Here is a 27,271-nt window from a genome sequence, read left to right on the forward strand (position 1 = left end):
AACCGGTCATAACCCAACGAAGACAAAACAATACAAGAAAATTTCCTCAAACTCGGAAAAAAAATTTTACCTTCTTGTTTTGGTTGGGTTGTTCCAAAAGACAAAAGTGAGTAATGGTTGTCAGACCTTCCAAAAGAGTGAGTGGATAATCCGGAGAGATGTTTTCCCTCTTGGCGGTTATGCTTTGGTGAAGAAATGAGAAACTTGTTTTGAGAATTTTTAAAAACAAGGCTGTAAAGTATTTAATCCTACCTAGAAACACAGAAACCAGAGAGACAGCGGTATCTTAAATAAACAGGGGCCCTCATACTGAAATAGTTATAATAACGATGGGCATCCTTTGTGCAATTTTACGTAAAGTTCATATGGTCATTCTAGAAAAATGTTTTCAGATGTTTTAGAATTTCTGTGAAGGTGATGCATGTTTTTAGTTTTGTTTTGCAAAAACAATGGAGAGCGACGGCAATACTCAGCTGGGCTGGGTATCTGTGTAGAATAAAAAGTAAAGGATGGGAGCATTTCGTTCCTAGATACCCCTCCTGACGACGCTAGACAGGCGGCTGATCAGGCTGAAATTATTCTCCAAGTGGCTTCTATGGCAAATTAGTCATTCCTTGCAAAAAACTGTCACTAAGGCAAGAATAGCGTATCAAAGGGTTGGCCGTACCTGATAGAGAGCTTCACAGATTCACTTTCATACTGCTTGACTAGCTCGTCCAAATTTTTGCAAATCTGGACAATGAAAGGTGTCACCGTCCAGCCCAGGGACTTTCCGAAGTACGGCAAGGAGTGCGTGACCAAGCTCACCCAGGCCGGGTGCATGCCGTAGCCGTAGGCCGGCTGCAGCCCTCGCACCACGGCGGACACCAGCAGCCCCTGGGAGGTGAGCGGGTGGGGCTGCACGTACTGCAGGGCACTGATGGCCTGCTGGAAGTTCAGGGCTTTCCGCCACTCCCGGGACAGTTCTGGCTGATTTTCAGCCTCCTCTTGGACCTGGCCCAGGTGATGTTCCAAGACGATCAGCACCTGCAGGAGCTTCAGCAACTCGATCTGCAGCGGGTGCTCGCTCCAGATCTGATCCTGGCCCAGGTTGATGAGACTCTCCTCGAAGAGGCTCTCCTCCTGCAGGGCCCGGCCTCGCTCGGCGGTGGCCAGGCCGTAGCGCTTCTGGCTGGTGTACATGGACGCCGACAGCGAAAGCAGGACAAACTCCTGAACTTTGCACCTCTGCAGCAAGCTGTGAATGAACTCCACATTCTTCCCCTCGGCGGACTTGGCCACGGAGACCAGCTGGGTCATTATTCGAATCAAAACCTCCACGCTCTTGACCTGCACGTCCCGGTTGCCGAGTATGTCTCGGTGGGAGACCTTCAGGTAACAAGGGTAATAGCTGCGCAGGAAACTCAGGCACAGGTAGGTGAGGAGCTCGATCAGCAGCGAGTGGGGACACACGCTGGGAGACTGGGTCTGGAGCTTCCCGTAGAAACTCTGGCCGATGAGGGCCTCCTGGTGGCGAGCGAGCAGGTTGGAGATGAGGTTGAGGTGCGCGGTGGAGCTGGTGTCCATGCTGGTCCTGGACACCGCCTCGATGAACTCCTTGGGGTTGGTCTTGAGCACGGCCTCTAACACGGAGAAGGCGTACAGAACCCTCCGGGAGTCGTAGGGCTGCAGGTAGAGCAGAATGTGCTTGAACAAGGCCTCGATGGTCTCCTGCCTTTCCCGCTGCTGCTTCAGCAGCCGGGACGCACTGAGGGCCTGGAGCTCCAGGTCGGCCTCCTCGTCGCTGGACAACGACTCGGACGCCCGGGTCCTGTCTGAGTCCACGCGCGCCAGGCTCAACTTGGCAGTGGGCTTGAAGCTTTCGGCCTGGAAGGCCGCCAGCAAGGCCGAGCGCTCGGGGTAGGCCCTGCCAGCCGTGGGGATGGGCGCGCAGCAGTTCTCCTCGTTGCTCAGCTCCTGCGGGTCGTGGGAAGGAGAAGAAAAGGAGGACGTGTTCTCACTGTCCGTGTGGGCAGAGCTCGTGTCCGCAGACTCCGTGTGCTCACTGCTGTCCACGGCGCTGCAGGCGGGCCCGTCGGGAAGGTCCACGTAGTAGGGCAGGTCGTCCTCACTCGGCTCGCTTCCTGGGGGGCACTTCTCTGGTTCCTTCTCCACCTCGGCCCAGATGGCCTCACGGTCGACGGTGGTGAACTGGCTCAGAGACGCACCTTCCTCCGAGCCGCCTTCCTGGAGCTCAGACGCGCCACCCGCCTCTTTGAAAGGAGTCTTCTGCCGGTGAAACCAACGGTGCAAGTCTTCTGGAAATTACAAAACGACAAATGACTTCAGAACAGGAGGGTCAGCCACGATAAGTCAGTTCTAGAACGATCTTTATCTTAAAAAGCCAGACAGAAAGATCAATGTTGACAAAACTCCCCCAAAAAACTATAACAACTGGAGCCCACACTGTATTACGGACAAAAGGCAGACAAGTAAACCAACTTTTACGGGGAGGGTGATTTTTAAAAATGCGTATTATTTTGTTCGGCAGTTTCCTTTCAAGAAACGTATCCCACAGAAACGAAAGCAGAAAGTTTTCAAAGCTGTAAGGGTATTTATTGGACGGTCACGTGTGAGGATAAACCGGGAAGTGAACAAAACATGTAGACTGGAAAAAACCTCAGCTCACGCATACAATGAAGTGCTACTCGGGTTTTTAAAAGATATGTGTCCTGATACGGAGCAGTGTGTGGGATATATTACATGAAAAAAGGAAAATCAAGGGGCGCCTGGATGGCTCAGTTAGTTAAGCGACCATTCGACTCTTGGTTGTGGCTCAGGTTATAACCTTGTGGCTTCTTGGTAGCGTGGGACCTGCTTGGGATTCGTGCCCTCCCTCTCTCCCTCTCTCTCCCTCTCTGCTCCTCCTCCACTTGCCCTGTCTCTCACTCAAAATAAATAAATAAATTTAAAAAAAAGGGGGGAAGAAAAATCAAACTGCAGAATCAGGCTGTGGTGAATGAGCTCATTTACATGAGAGCATCTGAAATACACAGCTATGAAAAAAATCTAGAAGACTATCAAACTATTATCCGTACCTAGCTCTAATCGCATTTCAAGGGACTTTCATGTATGTTTTTACTTCAGTTTTTTTCTTTAACGTTTATTTATTTTTGAGACAGAGAGAGACAGAGCACAAACAGGGGAGGGTAAGAGAGAGAGGGAGACACAGCATCTGAAACAGGCTCCAGGCTCCGAGTTGTCAGCACAGAGCCCGATGCGGGGCTCGAACTCATGGACCACGAGATCATGACCTGAGCCAAAGTCGACACTTAACCGACTGAGCCACCCAGGTGCCCCGTTCAATTTTTAAAATAAGCATGTAAGTACTTGTATAATCAGAAAATATGCAATACTTTAAGATATTTAGGTCTTAGGGCACCTGGGTGGGTCAGTCCATCAAGCGTTCGACTCTTGATTTCGGCTCAGGTCATGATCTCATGGTTCATGAGATGGAGCCCTGTGTCAGGCTCTGTGCTGACAGTGCAGAGCCTGCTTGGGATTCTCTGTGTCCCTTTCTCTGTACCCCTCCCCTATTTGCGCATATGCACACTCTCTCTCAAAACAAAGTAATAAGATAAAAAAATAACATGTTTTATAAAAAATAAAATACATGATTACATATTAAATACAATTATATTATATTATATTATATTATATTATATTATATTATATTATATTATATTAATTATATTATATTATATTATATTATATTATATTATATTATATTATATTATATTTCAGGTCTCTGTAAACAGGAACAACAACCAGAAAGAAGACTTTGGTATGTATCACCAAACCATCTTAATACACAGCTCTCAGCAAATCTATTCCATGAACATTAAATAAAATTAGGGAAGGAGGAAAAATAAGACAGAAATAGACGAGCTGCCTGACGTTCGTAGTAATATCTTCAGTATAGATTTCTACACTATTACACAGATAGTGTGAGTAAGGCACTACACTTCTAGTTCCTTCCAGGGGAAGGGCAAGGCAGGGAAAAAACATTTTCTCTTACTGGGAAGGGTGCAGGGAACATGGGCTACAGGAAGCAGCAGGAAGTGCTGTGTGACTTTTAAAACCAGCACACGTGGTATTAAAACTTCCTTTTTCATTTTTTTTTAAAATTTCACTCCAAGTTAGTTAACATATAGTGTAATAATGATTTCAGGAATTGATTTTAGTGATTCACCACTTACACACAACAGCCAGTGTTCATCCCAACAAGTGCCCTCCCTAATGCCCATCACCCCCGTAGCCCTTCCCTCCACCCAACACTCCACCAGCAACCTTCAGTTTGTTCTCTGTATTTAAGAGTCTCCTGGGGCGCCTGGGTGGCTCAGTCGGTTAAGCATCCGACTTCGGCTCAGGTCATGATCTCATGGCTTCTGAGTTCAGCTCAGAGCCTGGAGCCTGTTCTGGATTCTGTGTCTCCCTCTCTCTGCCCCTCCCCTGTTCACACTCTGTCTCTGTCTCTCTCAAAAATAAACATTAAAAAAAAAAAATTAAAAAAAAGAGTCTCTTATGGTTTGTCTCTATTTTTATCTTATTTCTGCTTCGCTTCCCTTACAGAGCTTCCTTCGTAACACAAAGGAACACTAAAAAATTTAGCTGCCATAAATGATGGCCAAACTTTCGAGAAGGTGCTTTAGTTTACATTTCTTTGGACTTTACTTTCTCATAATATGGAATAATAAAAAGCCTTGTCTTTGAGGAGGCAGCCAGCTTTCTTTCCTAGAGGAAAACGGGAGATTACGGTTTTAGGCAGCATCTCCAAAATTGCTGCTTATGCAGGTTAGGCTGCTTTTCTCTGTAAGACAAGACTGGCGCAAACAGTATTTACAGCCCAGTGAGCTAACTCAAAGCCCGTAAACAAGCTAACTCAAAGCCTGTTAACCCACTGCTTAGAAAACTGCAGGAAGTCATAAAACACACCTATTGTGGGAAGTCATGTTAGTTCATAAACTGTGCCAGGAGCTAATCACCCAAATGGAACGCACTCATCAGGTTTATTTTAGCCTTTGTTTTCTTCTTCCTATTTACTGTTACTTGTGCTAAAGATGCCTCTGGAAGTTTTTTGGAACTCAAAGGCTTATTTCTTCTGCATTTCTGATTGTATGTTCACAGAATTTACAGCTGGAAAGAACCTTAGAGAGCAGACAGAAAAATGGATAAACAGAAACCACTGTGGTTTCTGTGGTTTCTTACCATGTGTTTGAAGGCTCACAAGTCATTTTTCATAGATACAATTGACCAGATTACATGCAAATTTCAACTTCTCGGCCATTCCTAGCTGGAGGCCACCTAAACTATCCCTAGCTCTGAGCAGGGATCTGGAGAGAAGTGCCAGCCTAGCCTCCTCAAACTTAACTTCCCGCTGGACACCAAACTATGACTTCTAAGTGAAGGCATCGGCTTGGGAAGACTGGTGTGGATGGTCTGTTATTCTTTCCTCCTATCTTAGGTGCACTTGAATTTTTCATTAGCAAAAGAATAAAAAAAAATCAGCTATTTTTTTAATGTTTATTTTTTGGGGGGAGGGGCGGAAGGGCAGAGAGAGAGGGAGACACAGAATCCGAAGCAGGCTCCAGGCTCCGAGCTGTCAGCACAGAGCCCGACGCGGGGCTCAAACTCCCAAACCGTGAGATCGTGACCTGAGCCGAAGTGGGACGCTTAACCGACTGAGCCACCCAGGCGCCCCCTCAGCTATTTCTTATTGGAGCATAGGTTACTAAACATTTCCTTTTTTATTAAAAAAAAAATCTGATTTTTCAGTGAAAACGACAAGCACACTCCGTAGCATTTCTAAGTGCTGGTTCATCTGCTCCTTAACCTTCAAAAGTCTTCACAACATTACAAAGTACTCTCACACCATTTGAACCTGACAAAACCACTGAGTGGGGCTAAGGAACTTGACTGTCACCACGGGCAGCTGGGGTCGGGGCTGCTCCTCCCTCCCTCCCTCCTTCCCAGGTCCAGGGACCCCGGGGTTGCCCTCCGTGGCGGGCTCACCTGCTGAGTTCTCCCGCTTGAGGCAGTGGATGGAGGTCCTCTGGGTCTTGGGCTGCAGCAGGAGCAGGAGCATGGGCTCCAGGATGCGTGCCACATCACCGAGGGAGAGCGCCCGCACCAGCCAGCCCTGTGCCGCCGCACTGATGGCACCGTCCGTGCAGGCCAGACTGTCCAGCACGACGAACAGGGACCTGTGGGTGGGAAGGGCACCACTGAGTCAGCGTTCAGTGACCCCGTGCACCAGGACACCCCCAGGCGGCTCCACGCAAACCGGGCTTAAAGACCCACGCAGACAAAGGCCAGGGGATTTCCACCTTGGTTTCACACTAGCATCGCCGGGGGAGCTTTCCAAGTCCCGATGCCCGGGCTTCACCCCACATTGGTTCAATCGACTGTGGGACTAAGCCGCCAGCATCAGAATCAGCTGGCATCTCTCTAAAGCTGGGCACCTGGTACCACACCCAGGTTTGGAAACAAGGAAGGGGCTTTAAATAATTTTTTTTTAAGTTTATTTATTCACTCTGAGAGAGGGGGAGAGAGAGAGAGAGAGAGAGAACACAAGCAGGGCAGGGGCAGAGAGAGAGAGGGAGAGAGAATCCCAAGCAGGCTCTGCATGGTCAGCGCAAAGCTGGACACGGGGCTTGAACTCATGAAGCGTGAGATCGTGACCTGAGCAGATACTTAACCGACTGAGCCACCCAGGCGCCCCAAGGAAGGGGATTTAAAAAAAAAAAAGTGCACTAGATTGTAGTGCAGTGAAGTTCACATCTCACGAACACGGTGGACACTGCGAGTGTACGTACCCAGCGTAGCCAACCGGCCCGTTCCAGACCCAGACCACCGTCCCCTACAGAGGTCCCCTCGTGAGGCATGTTCTCCTCCGGTGATTCTGATACATGCTGGGCTTCCTGCCCCCAGGATCAAATTGAGAACATTCCTACCACGTATTCACATGTGTCTGGCCTCAATTCACTTGGGGGATCGTGGGAACCGTTTGCTGTACATCCAGAACATGGGGTCACATTTTCCATTTCACACGCTCCCCTCCCCAGCTGGACACACTGACCAGGAACCTCGGCAGAGCGTCCTGTGCGTTCAGGGTAAGTGCCCACAAGGACCACCTTACCTGTCTAAGGAGCGGTTGTGAGATGTCACGCGACTGCCTGGGGTCTCTCTCGTCAGGTGCCAGATGACGGAGAACCTAAACAGAGCTTCTAGTCTTGTCCCCTTGATGAGGAAACAAACGGCAGTGAGGCACTAGTTTCCTAACAGCATGTTGTCCGCAGTCAGCAAACCCCACCGCGTAACAAACAGGAGCTCAGCAGGGCGGCAGCAATGTCAGCAGAGGTGCTGGGCTCTGACCGGCCTGCAGGAGGAAGACCTACGTCCTCCTCTCTTCCTTGCTCACTTTACCACAATAACGCACATGGTCAGATGCCACGTTAGCCTACATCCAGGGGCACACCTGGGCCTGTGATCAAAGATCACAAGAGAGCGTGGCGTTCTCACACCTCTTGAAGGTGTCAGGCACAAGTGGCTTAGAGAACCAGGATACAACTTGACTGCAAAGGACGGCCAGGGCCTAAAAGGACGATGCATTCTCTATGACTGCCTACTTCACCTGCGAGAGCTCTTGGTTCCTGCAAACATCACAGGAGTTGGGGTAGACTTCCCTGGTGAGCCTTAATTCGGACACAACCCATGTTCTCAGGACTCTGAAAAGGATGGCTAGAGCTTCTGAAGGCCTCCCGACCCCAAGATTCTGTAACACCTGTTGATTGATCAGGATGCCCGCTGAGCCCTGGCATGACTGTATGTGTGTAAGTCTGTCCCGGGCACAGGCAGTGATGGGTGGCCTGGCAGTTGGGATCATAGGACAGAGAAGACAGGCTGCTAAGACTGACCTTGTCAGGGTCCAGGAGGGCGTGGCAGATGATGTCCTCACAGATGTTGGCCGTCGGGGCCAGGCAGTGCAGCCGGTAGAACAACTCTACACAGGTGACGTGATGCTCCCGGGTCTCCTTGTTCAGCTGATTCCAAAGCACACGAGCCACCCTCTGTGACAGAAGGGAGACCGTGAGAACACAGGCAGCACCCGCATTTCTTCCTTGTGCCAGTCCAGTCCCAGCCCCGAGGAACTGGCTTCTATCTACACTTGCTACATGAGAATCCTTAATATACAGAGAAGTACCATCGACAAACAAAACAAAGCAAACCAAACTCCAAACCAAACTAAAACCCCAGCAGGTAATGTGATAGGTTAAACTTGGAGGTTTCTCTACATCCAATGAGGGGCTCAAACTCATGACCCTGTGATCAGGAGTCGCAGGCTCTACTGACTAAGCCAGCCAGGCGCCCCAAAACAACGCTTTTCATTTAATTTTTAAAATTTTTTTTAATGTTTATTTATTTTTGAGACAGAGACAGAGCATGAACGGGGGAGGGGCAGAGAGAGAGGGAGACACAGAATCGGAAGCAGGCTCCAGGCTCTGAGCTGTCAGCACAGAGCCTGACACGGGGCTCGAACCCATGAACCGTGAGATCATGACCTGAGGCAAAGTGGGATGCTTAACTGACTGAGCCATCCTGGCACCCCACTCTTCATTTTTTAAGTAAGCTCTATGCCCATTGTGGGGCTTGAACTCATGGCCCTGGCATCAGGAGTTGCAGGCTCAATCGACTGGGCCGGCCAGGCATCCCTTGAAACTTGGAGGTTTCTGACCAGCTAAGAACACTGCAGCTCTTGCCCAAACCTTGACGTTACTTTCCAAGAGAAATCAATTGGAAGCAAGAACCTATTGGCTAACGTATCCGTCCGACCAGCACACTTGACCCAGTCTTACTATGTGCTGGCAGTGTGGTAGATTTGCAGTGGTCACCAGTCTCGAGATGACACTTGCAGCACCTTCCCTACCACCTGTGGTTGGTTCAAACTGGTCACCACACGGCAGCGGTGAAGACTCGTGTCTTTCGAGGTGTTAACTCCATAAACCTGCCTGTTCCCATTTCCATGCACAGTGCCGTGGCAGATGCCCAGCTCACTTTCAGGACACAAATCACACCTCAAATCAAGTCTTCTGTCTCCTCAGCCCTGATCTTAGCTCTTTAAACATGCAGGGTCTGCACCTGGCTGTAGCCCTTCCCTAAATTCCAGGGAGCCCCAGTGAGGGTTGGGGGTGCCTGCCCCACTGGGTGAGACTCAAAGGGAGGGTCAACCCCATTTCCTGGAAGGAATCTCTGAAGGCATTCTTCTAGGTCATGTTAAAAGACTATGCCTCCCCATATTTAAGAGTCTCTTATGGTTTTTTTTTTTTTTTTTAATTTTTTTTTTTCAACGTTTTTTATTTATTTTTGGGACAGAGAGAGACAGAGCATGAACGGGGGAGGGGCAGAGAGAGAGGGAGACACAGAATCGGAAACAGGCTCCAGGCTCCGAGCCATCAGCCCAGAGCCTGACGCGGGGCTCGAACTCACGGACCGCGAGATCGTGACCTGGCTGAAGTCGGACGCTTAACCGACTGCGCCACCCAGGCGCCCCGAGTCTCTTATGTTTTAACAGAGGGTTACCCGAGAAGTTGTGGGAGGAGGATGGGCTAAATGGGTAAGGGGCATTAAGGAAGCTACTCCTGAAATCATAGTTGCACCATATGCTAACTAACTTGGATGTAAATTAAAAAACAAAACAAAACAAAAACCAAAAACCAAAAAAAAAAGACTACGCCTTATAGACTGTAATACTTTATAAGTACATCTTAGACCAAATGACTCCTTTTTTGGCCCCTTTATTTCTATTCGACAAAACTACCTTCTCTGCATAGATCAGATTAACCACCGACTGCCTCGAGCCCCTAACCATGATGTCCATTATTTTTTTTAATCTAAAGGAATGTGATTTCCAATTATCAAATTGCAATTAAACCTCTGATACAAAACTTTTGACCAAGCAGAGAAGTCCCTTTACTTGTGGTCCCCATGGGCAAGTTTACAGGTAAGAGACTCCTCCTGGAATTGAAGGGTTGGAGAGTGGATGTTGATCCCAAAACACACACCTGCTCCTTCATCTATGTTGGACTTCTTGATCCCTATGTTCTGGACACTTCATTAGTGAACTGAATTCTGCCTTTACCACCTGATCAGAAAGGTCAGGGGATTCATGGGATTGCACACCTTATTCTGTACATCACGGGCAACAGGAATACTGGTACATGGACTGTTCCGTGGGGATGAGAAAAGTCTAGAAGATCTGGAAGCAGCCCTCTTCCTAGAGCCCGAGAACTGGGGGGCGGCCTGGATGTTGGTGCGGGCTGCTTTACTGGCTCCTGTCCAGCACCTGGACATGGTCAGGCACCGGCCCCTGCCGCCCCAGCCCTTGAGAGTTGTATACTTTAATAAAGGATGCTACAGTGCATGATGAGTGGTAAGTACTGAGATATGTACTAAATCTGATTCAAAACAAAATTCAAGACTTCAGACAGAACTCGAAAAAGCGTCCTTTTCAAAAATATCACTAAGCGTGTATCATCGCAAGAGTAATTAATGCGGTCAAAGATTCATGGGCTAAGTTCTCTCCTGCTTTCCTCTCTGTGCCTATATTACAATGATGCCAAGCTCCTCAGATATATGCAGGACCAAGGAAGGAAGGACTTGCCCAATCACTGCTGCTGTATTACGGTGACACTGTTTCCAGTTGCAAGATCCACACGGGCTCAATTTTGGCAGGAAGGGGAGGGGAACAAGGGGCCCAAGCCGAATAGCAATTAAATAAAACTCCACCAGGACCTAATACTGTAAACGGGATCTGAGTATGCAAGTTAGTACGGCTGTGTGAGGAGCTCTGTGGACTATCAGAGAAAAATAAAAATAAAAATAAAAAAATTATAAAAAAATTATAAAATTATAAAAATATAAATTACAACATTTTAAAAAATTACAGAAAGTTATAAAAAAATAAAACATAATTTAGGGTCTTTGGAAATTATCCTAAGGGCATTCAGGAAATAAAGAAACATTTATTCAAGAATATCTACTAAATTACAATTAAAGCAACAAGTCTGCGGCAGTTGAACTACAACCCTGCCCACCGCCTCGGCTCAGTGAGGCTCGAGGAACAAGGTGACTACCCACTCCAGGTAGAGTCCCCTCCCCACCAGCTCCTAGTCCAAGGCTCTGCGAAAGGGAAGGCAGCGGCATTTCACTCCTCATCCCTCCTCTCGGGTGGAGGCTATAACTGGGCTGCAGGCCAACAGTGCTGGGGTTCTGGTCACTTACCCTACTTTGCTTACATGGGGGAGGTTATATGCTGGGAGAAGCCAGCTCACAAGACTGGAGGTTCCCCCCCTGCAAGTAACCTGTGGAGCTTTCGCTCCAAAAGAAGCAGGTCACTATTTGGGTCCCAGCTCTTCCTGAGCAATGGGACATGGAGACTTCGCCCAGAGGGAGAGGCAGGCCACAAAACAGAGAGCTCCATCAAGGGAAAAGAGTTTACTTGGAAGAGGGTGAGGAAGTTCAAGCCTAGGGTACTCTTAAAAACAATGGAATTTTTGTAGTAAGTAATTAAGAGGAGGCTGGAAGCTCCAGCACAGCAACAAATTAAACCACAGGCCAGCTTGTTTATCAGAAATAACCAGGAAAAGAGGGAGCTAGGAAGAACTCTACTGGCAAAAAAAAAAAAAAAAAACAAAAACCAAAAAACCCCTCAAAGACTAGTGTCAAAAAATTATCAGGCTGTGGAGTAATTTACGCCTTTGGGCCCCGCTGGAAACAAGAGAGCAATCGGTCAGCAGTTAGTGGAGCCTAACAGCTGGGTGTGAGACCAAAAGACACAGCTTCAGAGAGACCAGGGAGAGATATAGTCAATGAGAACCCAGCTAAGACCACCGTCATCTCAGGGGCCTGCACATTCCTCCAGGGAGTAGCACCACGGGGCTCACACCTCCGGGGAAACAGACTTCACTAAAACGGTCTAGGCAAGTCACTAAGCAATAAACAAGAAATGAAGACAACAAAAAGACTTGGGGGGAGGGGTCAGAAAAGTTGCTATGATACATTATCTAAAATGCCCAGTCTTCAAGAAAAACTATAGGATGGGGCGCCTGGGTGGCGCAGTCGGTTAAGCGTCCGACTTCAGCCAGGTCACGATCTCGCGGTCCGTGAGTTCGAGCCCTGCGTCAGGCTCTGGGCTGATGGCTCAGAGCCTGGAGCCTGTTTCCGATTCTGTGTCTCCCTCTCTCTCTGCCCCTCCCCCGTTCATGCTCTGTCTCTCTCTGTCCCAAAAATAAATAAAAAACGTTGAAGAAAAACTATAGGACATGCAAAGGAACAAAAGAATACAATACATACACAAGGGGAAAAAAGCAGGCAACAGAAGGTGTCTGTGAGGGCAACCCAGGTGTCAGATTTATTCAACAAAGACATCAAAGTAGCCACTATAAATGTGTTCAAAAAACTAAAGGAAACCATGTTTTAAAAAGTAAAGGAAGGGCACCAGGGTGGCTCAGACGTTAAGCATCTGACTTTGGCTCTGGTCATGATCTCTCCGTCTGTGAGCTTGAGCCCTGCCTCGAGTGTGCCCCAGCTCTCTCTCTCTCTCTGCCCTTCACTCACTTGTGCCCTCTCTCGGGGGAAAAGAAAAAAAAGTAAAGAAAGGTACAATAACTTCTCATCAAGTAGATAATATCAACAAGTAGAAAGCATAAAAAAAAAAAAAAAAGAACCCAATGGAAATCTAGAATTGAAAGTACAATAACTGAAATAAAACTTTCACCCCTGAGGAGGCTCAGCAGTTCACATCAAAGACGAGGAAGAACCAGTGAAGAAAACCGGTCGACAGAAATTATGAAATCTGAAGAACAGAGAGAAGAAAGAATGAAGAAAAATGATCAGGGCCTTAGAGAAATGTGGGACGCCATCAAGTGCAGCAGATTCCCACAAATGGAGTGCAAGGTGAGGAGAAGAGAAAGCAGCAGGAAAAATATGTGCAGAAATAATGGCTAAAAAAACTTCCCACATTTGATGAAAAAACATTAATGTACACATCCAAGAAGCTTAAAGAATTCCAAGTAGGATAAACTCCAAGCCATCCACATTGGACACATCACAATGAGATGCCAATGGAGGAAGGAGGGAAAATCTTGAAAGCACCAAGAGAAAACTCACTCATCATTTATAAGGGAAACCCAGTAAGATTAAGAGTTGCCTTTTTATAGGAAAGGCTGGAGACAAGAAGACAGTGGGATCACGTATCCAAATGGTGAATTCAAATGGTAAGTAAGTTCATTTGAACATTCACATGAGCATTTGTTACAGATTATTTAAAAAGTGCTGCTTTCCTGGGGCCACCTGGGTGGCTCAGTCGGTTAAGCATCCGACTCTTGGTTTCGGCTCAAGTCGCAATCTTGTGGTTGGGGAGTTCGAGCCCCACGTTGCACTCTGTGCTGACAGCTCAGAGGCTGGAGCCTGCTTCCGATTCTGTGTCTCCCTCTCTCTCTCTCTCTCTCTCTCTCTCTGCCCCTCCCCCACTCGCACTCTGTCTCTCTCAAAGATAAATAAAAATGTTAAAAAATAAAATAAAAATAAAAAGTGCTGCTTTCCTTAAATATTGCATATTCAGGCATACCCAGGGCTGATTAAAGTAGATTTGTTCTTATATTCAAAGTGTTGAAAGGAAAAAAAAAAAAGCCCAACGAAGAGCATGCTATCTAGTAAAACTATCTTTTATAATAGAAGGTGAAATGAAGACATTCCCAGATAAACAAAAACTGAGCGAATTTGTTGCCAGCAGACCTGTCTTATAAGAAACATGTAAGGAAGTTCTTCAAGGTGAAAGCAATCGACCCCAGTGAATCAAATCCATAGAAAAGGCAAAAAGCACCAGTAAAGGTAATTACATGGTTCTACAAAGACAACCTAAGTGTGTATCTCCTTTTTTCTTTCCACTGATTCTCTTCAAAAGGTTGTGTGAACGACAGGCACACAGGTACTGCTCAAGTGCACTGGCGGGACACAGCATCAGTGGCACGGGGGAGGGGGTGGCAGCGCAGGTGCAGAGGAGGAAGGAAATGGCCCAGGTACGGACTGAAATCCACAAGAGAAGAGCCAGAAATGGTAAAAAAAAAAAAAAAAAAAAAAGGAGGTTAAGTAACACACTCTGTCTCGCAAAAAAAAAAAGGAGGTTAAGTAACACACTCTGTCTCGCTGTGTGTTTTCCTTTCTTCTCCCAGCTTCCTGATAAGGACATAAAATTACGTAACGACTATAACACCACATCGCTGGGTTCGTGACGTGCATGGATGTCACGTGCACACCAACAGCACAAGAAGGGGAAGAGGAGAAGCCCACACTGCAGGAGGCCTCTGGGTTTCACTGGAATTTAGTCTGGAAGTGAGTCGATTCTGGTAAGTTAGGATGTACCTGCTACGCCCTAGACCGACCACTAATAGCTCCAAAAATATACTGAGGAAAATCATTAAAGCGATTAAAATACTGAACTGGAAAGCATTCATTTGCTCAAAAAGAAAATTGCAAAGGAGAAATTAAAAAAAGAGAAAATAGGTAAAATGGTACAATTCGGTGAATATGGTAAAAACTGCTGAACTGCACGTTTCACGTGGGTGATTTATGTGGTATGTGAATTCTATCTAAATAAAGCTGTCACTAACAACAACAAAAAACAATAAAGTCGAGAGGTGGCCTCAGTTACGTGACTTGCTTGAGAAGCGCTCATCCCAAACAGGAGAAGGGTGGCCTATCTCAAAGGCTTTCAGAGCACAGGCTGTTAGGACCTAAAGGGACTGGACGGTTTCAATATCTCATTCACCCATAAAATATCAGAAAGCTCTCTTCCTCAGTGTCAAAACTTTTCAGGGTGTCTGCTGCCCCATCACTGCAGGGAAAAGGTCCTGGTGAGCGGGCACATCCCTTTCTGCACCCCTGGGCCCCCATCGCTGCTGGGCGGGCCGGAGAAGCCGAGGGCCCTGACCCACAGGTGCCTCACTGACAGACTGTTTAGTAACACTGACCAGTTCACAACTGTGGGAAAGACAAACATCATTGGCTAGAGGAACTTGAGGGTCACATGGCAGACCAAAGGTCAAGTGGCAACCGAGTTAGTCAGGTGACCCCCGAACGGTCGAGCGACGTGGGAAGGAGCAGCCTCAGGATCTAACAGCCGCCCAGCGGAGAGCCCAGAAGACCCGGCTGCAGTCTACGCTTGCCCTTTGGCATCCACGGGCACCACCTTTATAATAAATTTCACTTTTCCTCATGACCTGGTTGGAACTGTTTTTTTAACATTTTTTAATTTTTGAGAAAGAGAGCGCGCGTGCGCATGTGCTCGAGTGGGGGAGGGGCAGAGAGAGAAGACGGAGACACAGAATCCGAAACAGGCTCCAGGTTCTGAGCCAGCAGCACAGAGCCCGACACGGGGCTCGAACTCACGAACTGTGAGATCATGAGCTGAGCCATCCGGGGCCCCAGCTGGAACTGCTTCTAACTTCTTGCAGTTAAAAGAGCCCTATCATATGTAGCTTTAAACTATTTTACACTGTCCCCACAAAGAGGAACAACAGCTGCTCACCATCTTCAGCGAGCTTTCCTAAATTTGACAAGTAACTAAGTTTTCCTTGAAGGCTAAATAGCTTCGGAGCCTTTAACCTTATAAATTAGGGCCCAGTCTCTTCTTGCATATGTTCAGAGAATCTAACAGTCCTTATGTACGAAGTCCAGTCAGCCCAAAACTGAACACAAATACTTTACTGCCCTCTTGCCACAGAGCCAGAAACTGTACCAGGAGCCTGGGACAGAGACAGGCAAGGCAGGCACAGGGTTCGAGCAACCCTCTCCAGCTGTCACCAGAGCCGCCACATCCCTCTTATCACAGTGACTGGGACCTTGGGGACAACTTTAGATAGCTGGCTGGGAAGAGGGCGTCACCCCCCTCCTCCCAGTGGGACGTACCTGATAGAAATCTGTTTTCTCTGCAATGACTTTCAATATTCCTGGAGCAACGGGAGGGACGGTCACCATCTGCAGCTTGCCGAAAAATGGGTTGTGTCCAGAGCTTTTATAGCGTTTCATCTTGTCTTCGATGACCAGGGCGAGGGACTGGGAGTGGTTGATCACCTCCAGCAGAGTGGAGATGGCTACGTTCTGGAGGAAGCAGTCAGACACACAGCAGCAAACGGTCATGAGGGATCTCAGCCACGACGGGAAAGTGCAGTCGCCGCCTCCTGGGAGGAAGCCAGTCAGAGAGGATGGAGATAAAGAAAATCGCATGAAAATGGTTCACAATTCGCAGATCCTAAGACACCCTGAGGTCCAGAAGTCACACGGCCAGCAGGTGCGATAATCTCTCGTGGGGTGCTATCAGTCATCGCTCAGGGCCAGAGGACAAAGGGGACTGGGTCTGCCTTCAAAAGCTTGTCAGATTACCTGAATTTTGAAAATGTGTCAGGGCTCTGGGATGGTTCAAAGTGTCTTTTATTTTAAAAGTTTACATCCAGTAAAACTCTCATTAAAAATTTCTTTTAAATTTACATATAGTATATCCACATTTTTTTGGTGTAGAGTTCAAAATGTTTTTTCAAGGCTGCTCTCTCGATAGTGGGACTCATGGCATTAGCTTTAAGAGAGGCCCAAAATATACTGTGGACTTGAATTCCAAGTGCAGTGCCTCCAAGTACGGTGTCGTTTGCAGCTAATGATTTGAGAGACAGACCGCACAGGAAATTTACCGTGATGGCTACAAGAGGGGACAGCTTTGTCCTGTGTTCCTGTGTTCCCTTCAATTTGATCCCTTCTTTCTTGTTTTCCATGTTCCTCTCTTTTTCTTAAAGTGTTCAATGCCTGCTAAAGACTGAATTGTGTCTGCCCCAAATTCAGATGTTGAAGCCCCAACCCCTAATGTGCTGGTATTCAGAGGTGGGGCCTTCATGACGGGATTAGTGCCCTTATAAGACACATTAGAGAGATCCACCCCCGCCCACGTCCCCAGGATGTGAGCATCCTGCAAAAAGGTGGCCGTTTATAACCGAGGGGAGAGCCCTCCTCAGGAACGGACTATGCCAGCATCCTGATCTCCAACTTCCAGCCTCCAGAACTCTGAGAAAGAAATTTCTGTTGTTTAAGCCACTTGACCTATGGGATTTTGTTATGGCGGCCTGAGCTTCTAAGAAGCTGCCTGTTATGGGCTGAACTGTGTACCCCCCACCCCCAACTCTCCCAAATTCTTATGTTGCAGTCATAAGGTCCTTTAGGACCTCAGAATGTGACCTTATTCAGAAACAGGGTTGATGCAGATGTAATTAGTTAAAACAAGGTCACATTAGAATGGGCCCCGATCCACCACAACTGGTGTCCTTATAAGAAGGAAATCTGAATGCAGGACACATACACGCACATGGAGGAATGCCATGCAGACTGGAGTTATAACGCCACGGTCCCAGGAACTACCGGAAGCTAAGGGGGAGGGCTGGAACACATCCCTACCCAGAGCCTTCAAACGGAGAACGGCTCTGCCAACAGGCTGATCTCAGACTTCTGCCTCCAGGGCCGGAGACAATACCTTTCTGTTTTTTTAAGCCACTCAGTTGGGAGGACTTTGTCACAGCAACCTTAGCAAACTAACACAAATCTTTAACAACAGGCCTCATGAAACAGCCTACTTCTTGATTATCATTAAGCACCTTTTATGTTCCAGATCCTTTAATGGGATCTGCTGCACGGGACACCTAAAGGTCAAAACTACAGCCCCAGCCTCACCAATCTGCCATCGGTAAGACACGAGTCAAATGCACACACAGCTTGTGACAAAATAAGGAGGAGACGAGTGTGGGGAAGAGTCCCCTCCCGGCAGACGCGGTTTCGGCCTGTCTGCAAACATCAGCTAGGTGTCGGGACTCCTCGGGGTGGCTCCGTGGGGCAGGGTGCTCACCCGGGAGCCGGAAGAGCGTTTCGCAAAGGCGCTCTGTCTCTTCCGCGGACAGGTACACAGGGAAGGTAGCGCAGTCCAGCAGCAGATGGCATGCGGCAGCAAAGGCCTCCCGGCAGGCCTCCCGTGAGCTCCCCAGGTCCACGACCCCCTGCTCCACGGCCCAGTCCCCCTCCTTCTTCCGGCCAGGGCTCCGGGGCACAGGTGACGGTGACTCCATGCTTTTTGTCTTAAATGGAGACCCTCGAGCCATGAAGAGGTCAGAAAGCATCTGCTTAAACTGGGGCACGCTGATGGGCTTGGCATCCCAGGAGTTCTTCCCGCCGGGGTCGCTGACCGCCGTGCCTGGTGGCCCGCCCTCGTCTCTGCGGCCTGCGGGCTCTTCGCACTTGGTTTCTTCTCCAGACGCCGTCGGCTGCACCCCAAAGATGTTCTTGTGGGCGAAGGTGGCAATCAGCTCCTGGATGCACAGAAACGTCCTCTGCATGCTCCCACCCTTCTTCCAAACGTCATCCTTGTCGGGAGACACCCTGGGGACCCGCAGGTGCTCCGACAGCTCCGGGGATGAGGCGCTGAGCCCGATCCCGCTGTCTTCAGATTTAAGGGGAGGAAACGAAGCTTCTTCATCACCCGGAATCACCGCCTTTGTGTCTATAATTACTTCACTGTTTTCACCTTTTACTGGACTCTGCAAAAAATGGAGATTTGTAACTACACCATCTCGTGGGGCCAAGGGATTCAAGAATCAGCCGAATCCAGGAAACCAAAGCTTGCACCTCCCGTTTTCCAAAATCCTAATTCTCTACCCCAAGACAACCCCCGTGCAAAAGTGTCTAATAAAATGAAGAAGGCCCATCAGGGGGATGGAGATGGGTGCAAGCCCAGAGAGAGGCCGCTGTGTCTCCAGCGCTTTGCGCAGGCTGGCGTTGAGCCCACTTTGTACATTCATTTAAGCCTTTGAGGTTCAAAAACCTGTTGCAAAAACAGTTTCTGATCTATTTAAATTTCAAACGTGAATGAGGACATTGGAGTGGGGGTAAAATAAAGGCATGAAGAAATAAAATGAGAGCAGAGAACTAGAATGAAGGGTTTGCCCCTGTAATATATAGCACCTTATCCATCTGTGTGTGTGTGTGTGTGTGTGTGTGTGTGTGTGTGTGTGTGTACGTGTGTGTCTACACTTTGTGGCTTTTTCAAAGGGATGCCACTGCAACCTTTGATCACCAGCCTCTCCTCTTACACTGTTAACTTACATAATATTACATTAAATTTAAAACACTTGACCATTTACGCCACTGTGCTCTCTAGGGAAGAATGAAACAGTATGCACTTCTAAAAACACGGTTCATTATGTTTATAGACAAACGCTTAAACTTTGTACCTTAAATCATTTACAGGATTTTTTTCCGATTAGCTATAACAGCTAGAAAAAGAAAAGGACTCACTGTGGAAAGGAAACGTCTGTGAGTGAGTCTGCACCCGAGGGGCAGGCCCAGCGCCTCCAGGAGTGCCTGGCTACCAGCCTGTCCACTCTCCTGCCCTTGGCTACACTGAATGGGTGTCAAGGCCAGAATTTTCAAAACATTTTTTTTTTTTGAGTGAGAGTGAGAGTGAGAGAGAGAGAGAGAGAGCGAGAGAGAGAGAGCGAGCATGTGGGGGAGAGGAACAGAGGGAGAGGGAGAATCCCAAGTAGGCACCATGCTCAGTGTGGAGCCTGACACGGGGCTCGGGGCTCGATCCCACGACCCCGGGATCATGAACGGAGCTGAAATCAAGAGTCAGACACTCAAGGAACTATGCCATGCAGGCAGGCACCCCGGAATTTTCAAATCTTGAAGCGAAGTGGAAAATTAAAAAAAAAAATCGAACTGCTTGGGGAACTGTGACACAGTCTTCTGGGGACCCGGTCTGGCAGCGCCCACATCAAGTCAGAAGGGGCAAGCGTACCTCTCTCCCAGTTTAAAAAGAAATGGGTTTCATTACAACCCATTTCAAGGCATTGATCCTTCAGAGAAACCCGCAGCCACGAACAAGCTGCACTAGGACGCAGTGCGGTAACAGTGAAACCCAGAAACCGCCTAAATAACCCCAATGGGGCAAGACTGGAAGACACTGTAAAGCCCACAGCTAGGCTGTCGTGGAGACTTCTGGCTTCCAGAACCGTGAGACAATAACTTCCTCTCACGTAAGTCACTCGGTCGTTGGTACTTTGTTATTGCAGACCAGGTAAACCAGTATCTCACTTAGGTGGTGGTGGTGTCGTTTTTTAATGTTTATTTTTGAGGAAAAGAGAAAGAGCACGAGCAGAGGAGAGGCAGAGAGAGAGAGGGAGACACAATCTGAAGCAGGCACAGGGCTGTCAGCACAGAGCCCGACACAGGGCCCGAACCCACAAACTGCGAGATCATGACCTGAGCCAAAGTCGAACGCTTAACCAGCTGAGCCACCCAGCGCCCCTCACGTACGCGTTTAGAGAGATACCACCAACACACAAAAACATACACATGACGAGATCTGGAAGGTGAGTGGAAGCTAACCGAGAGCTGTAGGAGGAAGGGGGGGGGTGGGTAGGCAAAGTGAAGGGTGATCAGCTTCCATGCTAAAAGATTTGGAAAGTGTCTGAGGATTTTAGAAGCGTAACTTAGATATTACCACTACATCCTCTGACCTTTACTCCTCCCCTAACCAACCCTAATTCTTTCCTGCTCCCAGGAGGGCATAAGCCTCACCTGGAGAACCACGTCAGCTCCTCGAGGCACGTACCGTGCTTCCACTCGTGGGCTCCATGTCCAGGTAGGAAGGTGGCATCTGGACCTTGCTCAGCACTTTGAAACATGTCTTCAAGGCATGCGTGAGCTCAGGTAAGCTTAGAGTCTCCATTTCCTCGGCCAGAGGCTGCACCAGGCAGCCCAGCACCTGCGGGAGGTACTGGGTTTGTACCTCAGAGTAAAGTTCCTGTGGAAAAAAGACCCGGGTTTAATGGGCTTTCAATTTTTGATCAGAAAAAAGCAAATGCACCTCAAAATGGCACCTTAGAAAAGTCCATTTTTTTTTTAATTTTTTTTTTTAACGTTTATTTATTTTTGAGACAGAGAGAGACACAGCATGAACGGGGGAGGGGCAGAGAGAGAGGGAGACACAGAATCGGAAGCAGGCTCCAGGCTCTGAGCCATCAGCCCAGAGCCCGACGCGGGGCTCGAACTCGCGGACCGCGAGATCGTGACCTGAGCTGAAGTCGGACGCTTAACCGACTGAGCCACCCAGGTGCCCCGAAAAGTCCATTTTTTAAGAGCATAAGTTTTATGTTCGTTCCCAAATCAGAAAACAAAGTATTTTCTTTTTGATCTAGACAAATCAATGGACATTCTTCCTCTTTTTTTCAACTGTGTTTACCTTTTCTAGTAGAAAACTATTGCCACATTTGTTTCTATATTAAGTAAATTAGCTTCCTTTGAGAAAATTAGTCAACTGTACAATTTTACCTAGAGGTACATTTACTCTCACTACTAAACAACATTGTGTAGCAGCTACATTCTCTGCGCTAAAACAAACATTAAAAGTGTCGTGCATTGGGGGCGCCTGGGTGGCTCGGTCAGTTAACTTCAGCTCAGGTCATGATCTCGCGGTTCGTGGGTTCGAGCCCCGCGTTGGGCTCTGTGCTGACAGCTTGGAGCCTGGAGCCTGCTTCAGATTCTGTGTCTCTCTCTCTGTCACTCCTCCACTCATGCTCTGTCTCTGTCTCTGTCTCTGTCTCTCTCTCTCAAAAATAAACATTAAAGGGGCACCTGGCTGGCTCTGTCGGTTGAGCGTCCGACTTCAGCTCAGGTCATGGTCTTGCAGTTTGTGAGTTCAAGCCCTGCATCGGGCTCTGTGCTAACAAACAGCTCAGAACCTGGAGTCTGCTTCAGATTCTGTATCTCTCTCTCCCCCTCCCCTGCTCACGCTCTGCCTCTCTGTCTCTCAAAAACAAATAAATGTTAAAAAAAAAATAAAATAAAATACATAAACGTAAAAAAAAGTGTTGTGTGTTTACGTAAAACCACTTTTCGGTATGGCAAGGTTTATCAGGCCAACGACACTAATGAAAAGCGTAAATATCAGCCAAGCATGGAGACTCCTCCTCACAGCAAGGGGCCTCACCAGGGGAATAACATCCAGAAGGAACACCAGAAGGGTACAGAGCTCCGAGACCGTCGGAGGAGGGCTGATGCTGTTCCCAACAGTGTAACTCTGCTTCGCTGGTCTACAGAAGTCACAGGAAAGAAAAACAAATCAGTTCTTTCTCCCATGGTAACTTCAAGCATTCATGATGTCCAATAAAGTTCCTCTATTTCAAACATAATGAAAGATAGCTTCTGTAATTCTCATAATTAAGCTTTGTAAAACTAACACAGAGAAGTGTCAGTGTCTTGAATCTGCTTATCTCCAAAACGGGTTTGGTCAGATCTGAACTTCATCAGTTCAGATGAGGGTGGTCCCACGCCCGGGTGGGATTCCACGGCCAGCGGATCCGGAGCTCTGCTACGGGTGCAACACTAGGTCCCCAGCCCCAAACCAAAGGCATGTTCCGAGGGAAGGCGCCTGGCTAGAGAAGGGCAGGCTGAGCAGTCGTTCTACTTTCCTGAAAGCAACCTGTCACAGCGCCTCCCCATAACCCCCACGAGCTCGGCACGGGAGCGGCTTAGAGTCTCCGGCGTCCACACCGCTCCACTCTGTCGGTGGCTGCTTATGCTATAAAACTCAACGCTTCTTTTTAAAGAAGCAGGTGACTGGTTAAATAGGTAAGTTACAAAATAGATACGTATCGGTGCTCAAAACAGAGTAACTTTGGATTCATCTAGCTCTCACGGGACAACTTGACCTGAGTTCACTGTCTTCACCGCAAATTACCATGTAGTTATCTTGGCATTTATCTGAGCACTGTGAAGAAGTACACACACTCTAGCCTAGGCAACTGTTCTCCGTGTCTCCTCTAAAGAAACTTGCGCATGTGTGTGCGAAGAGGACAAAGTACTATTTGCAACAATGGAAAAATTGAAACTAGTGTTTTAACCAGGTGTACAGACTGCTCTCCAAAGGACTGTTAACCCACCACCAAAACAGCACACTGTAAAAAGTTATATACAACCTGATACCGCTTATGTAAAGCCTGAACAGACACACGAGACTGTATCATTTCTGGATACGCACTTGTTATAAATGCACAGACAACATCACGGCTAGGACGGACACTAATAATCCCAGTAAGAAGGGGGAAGGTGCTGGGAAGGTAGGAGTTAGTTCTATCTGGGTAGCAACATTTTATTCCTTAAAAAAAAAAAAATCTGAAAAAAAAAAAAATGGCCAAGGGTTCACTATAATTTCAGTAATGGGTGCATGTGTATCTGACATTACTTCTTGGTTTTCCTTACACTTGATATGTTTCGTAGTTGATTTTTTTAAAAAAAGAAAGCACACCTTCTAACTCTGAAGTGGAAACACGCTGACCAAAATACAGTCCAGCTTCAGAATAACGTGGCCTTGGGTTGCCCGTGGGTCCAGCTATAATTCATTCATCACAGGTTTGAACGCCTGCCGGGACCTGGCTCTAGGGGACACAGAGCTGCACTGTGGGAGCAGCCGGGAAGTGAGGCGCTCCCGGGTTCCCATCTCGGCTGCTGCTAACTTGCCGCGCAGCCACACAAGGGCTGCGTGTCACTGGGCCCCGGCTTTCTTACGTGATACAAGGGCCTACTTCTCCTTGGGCTGTCCCGAGGCGTTAATGAGTGCGTGTAGGGCTCTGAGGCCAGAGAAGGGCCCACAGGAAGCGACAAGTCAAGCTTCTGCTAAGCTGCTGGGTAGTGGAGGACAGTGACAGCACAGAGCATCGCACTCAAGGGTGACAGGAAGGAAGGCTGACGGGGGACTCAGGACAAGACGGGCTCTGAGAAATGACGCTATTCCCCTGCTGTAGGGAGAGGGACTGGGGAAAGGCTCGCAGGGAGGCACGTGGATCCCCACAGCGGGGCCACCATCCACGATGTCAAGGTGGTACAAGTCATCAGACCGAAGGTGACTTGAAGCTGATTGTGGCAGCTGAGACATTATGCTTTTATCGGACCTGTTATGGAACAATTTCAGTAAGAATTTAAGGAGACTGGTGATTTCAAAACCACTCACTCTAGACACAGAGCCACAAAACTAAGCCTCCTTAAACACATCAGCCTCCAGGAGAACTGTGCAAAGAGTCTATTTAGTCAACGTAACTTGAAAATGCACAGGATTTTCATCTCAGTTAATTAATTGATTAATCAATCAATTAATCAATCAATTAATTAGAATTAATAAATAAAAAAGCTTCAGAATTATGTGGCGGAGATTACCTGAACCTTCTTAATGGCAATATTTTTTATTCCGCTAAGATTTGAATTCTTTCCTGTCGTGTGCTCAGCAGAGATCACCCACCCTGAGCCACAAAAAGCAGCTATGAAACCACAAGAGCTTCCAGTCCTTCCTGAACATTCTATAATCTGGAACTGGACACTTACCTAAAGCAGTTCTCAAAGCACCTTGTCATATAATCCCAGAGAAAGTCTGTGCTTAGGGAAGTGATCAGCAAATTCACCGTTTTAACAATCTCCGAGGCATTTCTGTTTTCTTTTATTGCACTGTAAGGGAAGGTGGAGACTCTTAACTATATCCATGAGAAACCCTTCACTACAAGAACACTGTTCCTGAAAACCTGTAATTCATTTACTTGTTTCTGGAGAGATGGACAAATCCCAAGAAAGATAAAAATGTTACTGTCCTGTTACTGGAAAGAGTTTGCATGCCATCCTAAACAGGATTTATATTGACACATTCTCTTAGAAAGAAGTGTCAGAGGAGCGCCTGGGTGGTTCAGTTGGTTAGACGTACGACTTCGGCTCAGGTCATGATTTTGTGGTCTGTGAGTTCGAGCCCCGTGTCAGGCTCTGTTCTGAGAGCTCAGAGCCTGGAGCCGGCTTGGGATTCTGTGTCTCCGTCTCTCTCTGCCCCTTCCCTATTCATGCTCTCTCTCTCTCTCTCAAAAATAAACATTTAAAAAAGAAATAAAAAGAAACAAGTGTCAGAGCTGTTGTGAAAAGAATCTGGTATAGAAAACCAGTTTGAGTCCAGCTGTGGGTAATGAGATAGTCTGTTGGTAAAATAATATGGTATACCCATTTGGGTGCGAAATTTGGCTAAAATTTAAATGTGTATCTTCTATGACTCAGGAAATTTATTCTATGGATTTACCCTACAGAAATCCTTGCATGGTCACCCAAAGATATATGCATGAGGATACCGTTGCAAGGCCATTTAAAAACACTGAAAAATTGGAAGCCACCTACAAGTCGGTCAGCAGGAGATTGACCAATCGGTCAGGATTCATTTAAACAGATGATCAATCCTTACTGAGGAACCTAAGACAACCATTATATTCCATTGTAGAAGAGAGCAGAGCTACTCACAACTTGCATTTAAAAGAAAAAACAGGCAATTAAATAGCTCATAATACCATCTTTAAAATAAAAGACAGGCATCTGTATATTTACATATGCATTCAAAGTTTGGAAAGAAATGAAAACGTTTTATGTTTTTCTCTCAAGGGTGGTGGAGCATGGGTGGTATCTTTTTTCTTGACATTTTCAAATACTGGTATGTTCCACAAAGAGCATGGTTACTTTCATATTTAGAAAAACAGTAATTCTGGGAGAAAAGAGGAAAAAAGGGGAGGAAAAGAGGAAAAATTCTGGGAGGAAAAAAGCAAACACTCAGAACTCCTGGTACATTTACAATTAAGAAGCCAGATAAATCCTCAAATAGCTTTAAATTTTCAATATATCCAATGCTAATTCAGGCAGAAGGAAACTACATCAAGAATAAAGTAAGGGGCACCAGGGTGACTCAGTCAGTTAAGCATCCGACTCTTGGTTTCGGCTCAGGTCATGATCTCATGGATCGAGCCCTGCATTCGGGTCTGGAGCCTGCTTGGGATTCTCTCTGCCCCTCCCTGGCTCGCTTGTGCACACTCTCTCTCTTTCTCTCCCTCAAAAATAAATAAAAGCATTAAAAAAATAATAAAGTCAAAAGGAAGACACTGCACTATCTTAAAAGGAACAAAAACAAAACCCAGGGTCGAGAGAGAACTACATACTCCAAGGCACCATGTCTGCCACGTCCTGAACCTCACCTGCTCTGCCTTCAGGGTCCTGTGGCACCTGCCCTCAGCGTGCCCTTGCCTGGCTCTCCCCTCTGCCACGGGCTCCACTTCCCAACCTTACCCTCCTCCTGCCATCCTCCCTGTAAGTCACCACGTGGACACACACCAGATCCGGGTTTCCTACTCGCTCAGTAAATACATTTTGTACATCCCAGGCTGGGTGGAGACCGGCTTCAACGCCTTTTAAACCCTTCACGGTATTCAACAGGGAACTGTCCTTTCACGTCGACTGACTCAAGCGCACAGGTTTTATCTTCACACGGGTCGCGATCCCTCGCGTGTCCGCTTTCTCCAGCCCCGCCCACTTTATACCACACGGCAGGGGAAGTGAGACGAGCAGCATCGGGGAGGGAGGAAGAAGTGCGAAGCTGGAGGCCAAACCCGTACCTTGTGAGCGAGTTTCCACTCTGGGTGTAGCTAAGTTTAAGGTCAGAGCCGAGAGCGTCTCTGCAGTAAGAATAAAAGGCCCGGATGACTTCAAGGAACAAATTCCCAACCACTCGAGGCCCTGTGACGAAAAAGAAAACAGAGAGAGGTTAATAATCCGTATTTAAATAAGTAAATAAATGGCGTACGCATGAAAGAGAGAGGAACCGTACACACAATCTTAGGGTCTAAAATGCTCAGAAACTTTAGTTTGATAATGACAACTTTATTAAGTTGGGGGAACAACATTCACGTAAACGGCCAGCATTTCTGTCACACACACTACGGGCTGGAGACGCGCCCTAAGCGCGTTGGATCTATGAACTTATTCCATCCTCACAACAGCCGCGCGACCAGGTACCTACCGACTGCTGTACGGACCACAGATAGGGGACAGAGGCAGCCAGGTTAAGTAACCTGCCCACGCCTGCTTCTGCCTGACGGATCCAGGGCGTGTGCTTGGTGTGCGTTAAGTGTGCATCACCTCTGGCCAGAGACGTTACCCGGCATAAATACCAACAGAGTAGAATAGGGCAACTTTCCTTATTTTTTAATTAAAAAAAATTTTTTTTACACTTTGAATTTGTGCTTTTAATCTTTTTTTTAAAGTAATCTCGAGCCCAACAAGGGGCTCAAACTCACGA

The 27,271-nt window shown here is 47.5% G+C and overlaps 1 protein-coding gene across 4 annotated transcripts in view; it reads right to left on the reverse strand.

The window, feature by feature from the left end:
* DOP1B (DOP1 leucine zipper like protein B) overlaps positions 1 to 27,271 on the reverse strand; it is a 96,851-nt gene that overhangs the window by 31,119 nt on the left and 38,461 nt on the right. For 3 of the 4 annotated variants that reach the window (XR_008422416.1, XM_053903089.1, XM_053903088.1), the window contains exons 9-19: positions 26,589 to 26,709; positions 24,505 to 24,624; positions 22,118 to 22,220; positions 20,741 to 20,932; positions 17,981 to 18,665; positions 16,006 to 16,277; positions 7,956 to 8,108; positions 7,178 to 7,278; positions 6,052 to 6,242; positions 668 to 2,297; positions 71 to 182 (exon numbers count right to left, since the gene is read on the reverse strand). Coding sequence is in view for 3 of the 4 variants with exons in the window: in XM_053903089.1 (XP_053759064.1) it covers positions 71 to 182; positions 668 to 2,297; positions 6,052 to 6,242; positions 7,178 to 7,278; positions 7,956 to 8,108; positions 16,006 to 16,277; positions 17,981 to 18,665; positions 20,741 to 20,932; positions 22,118 to 22,220; positions 24,505 to 24,624; positions 26,589 to 26,709 (3,680 nt within the window). In the remaining variant the exon portion in view is untranslated. The remainder of the gene's footprint in view (positions 1 to 70; positions 183 to 667; positions 2,298 to 6,051; positions 6,243 to 7,177; positions 7,279 to 7,955; positions 8,109 to 16,005; positions 16,278 to 17,980; positions 18,666 to 20,740; positions 20,933 to 22,117; positions 22,221 to 24,504; positions 24,625 to 26,588; positions 26,710 to 27,271) is intronic. The other variant, XM_053903090.1, reaches the window with a different exon arrangement.

The sequence above is a fragment of the Panthera pardus genome, unplaced genomic scaffold (assembly GCF_024362965.1).
Source record: "Panthera pardus isolate Hobbes unplaced genomic scaffold, ASM2436296v1 HiC_scaffold_16, whole genome shotgun sequence".
Taxonomy (NCBI): Eukaryota; Metazoa; Chordata; class Mammalia; order Carnivora; family Felidae; genus Panthera; species Panthera pardus.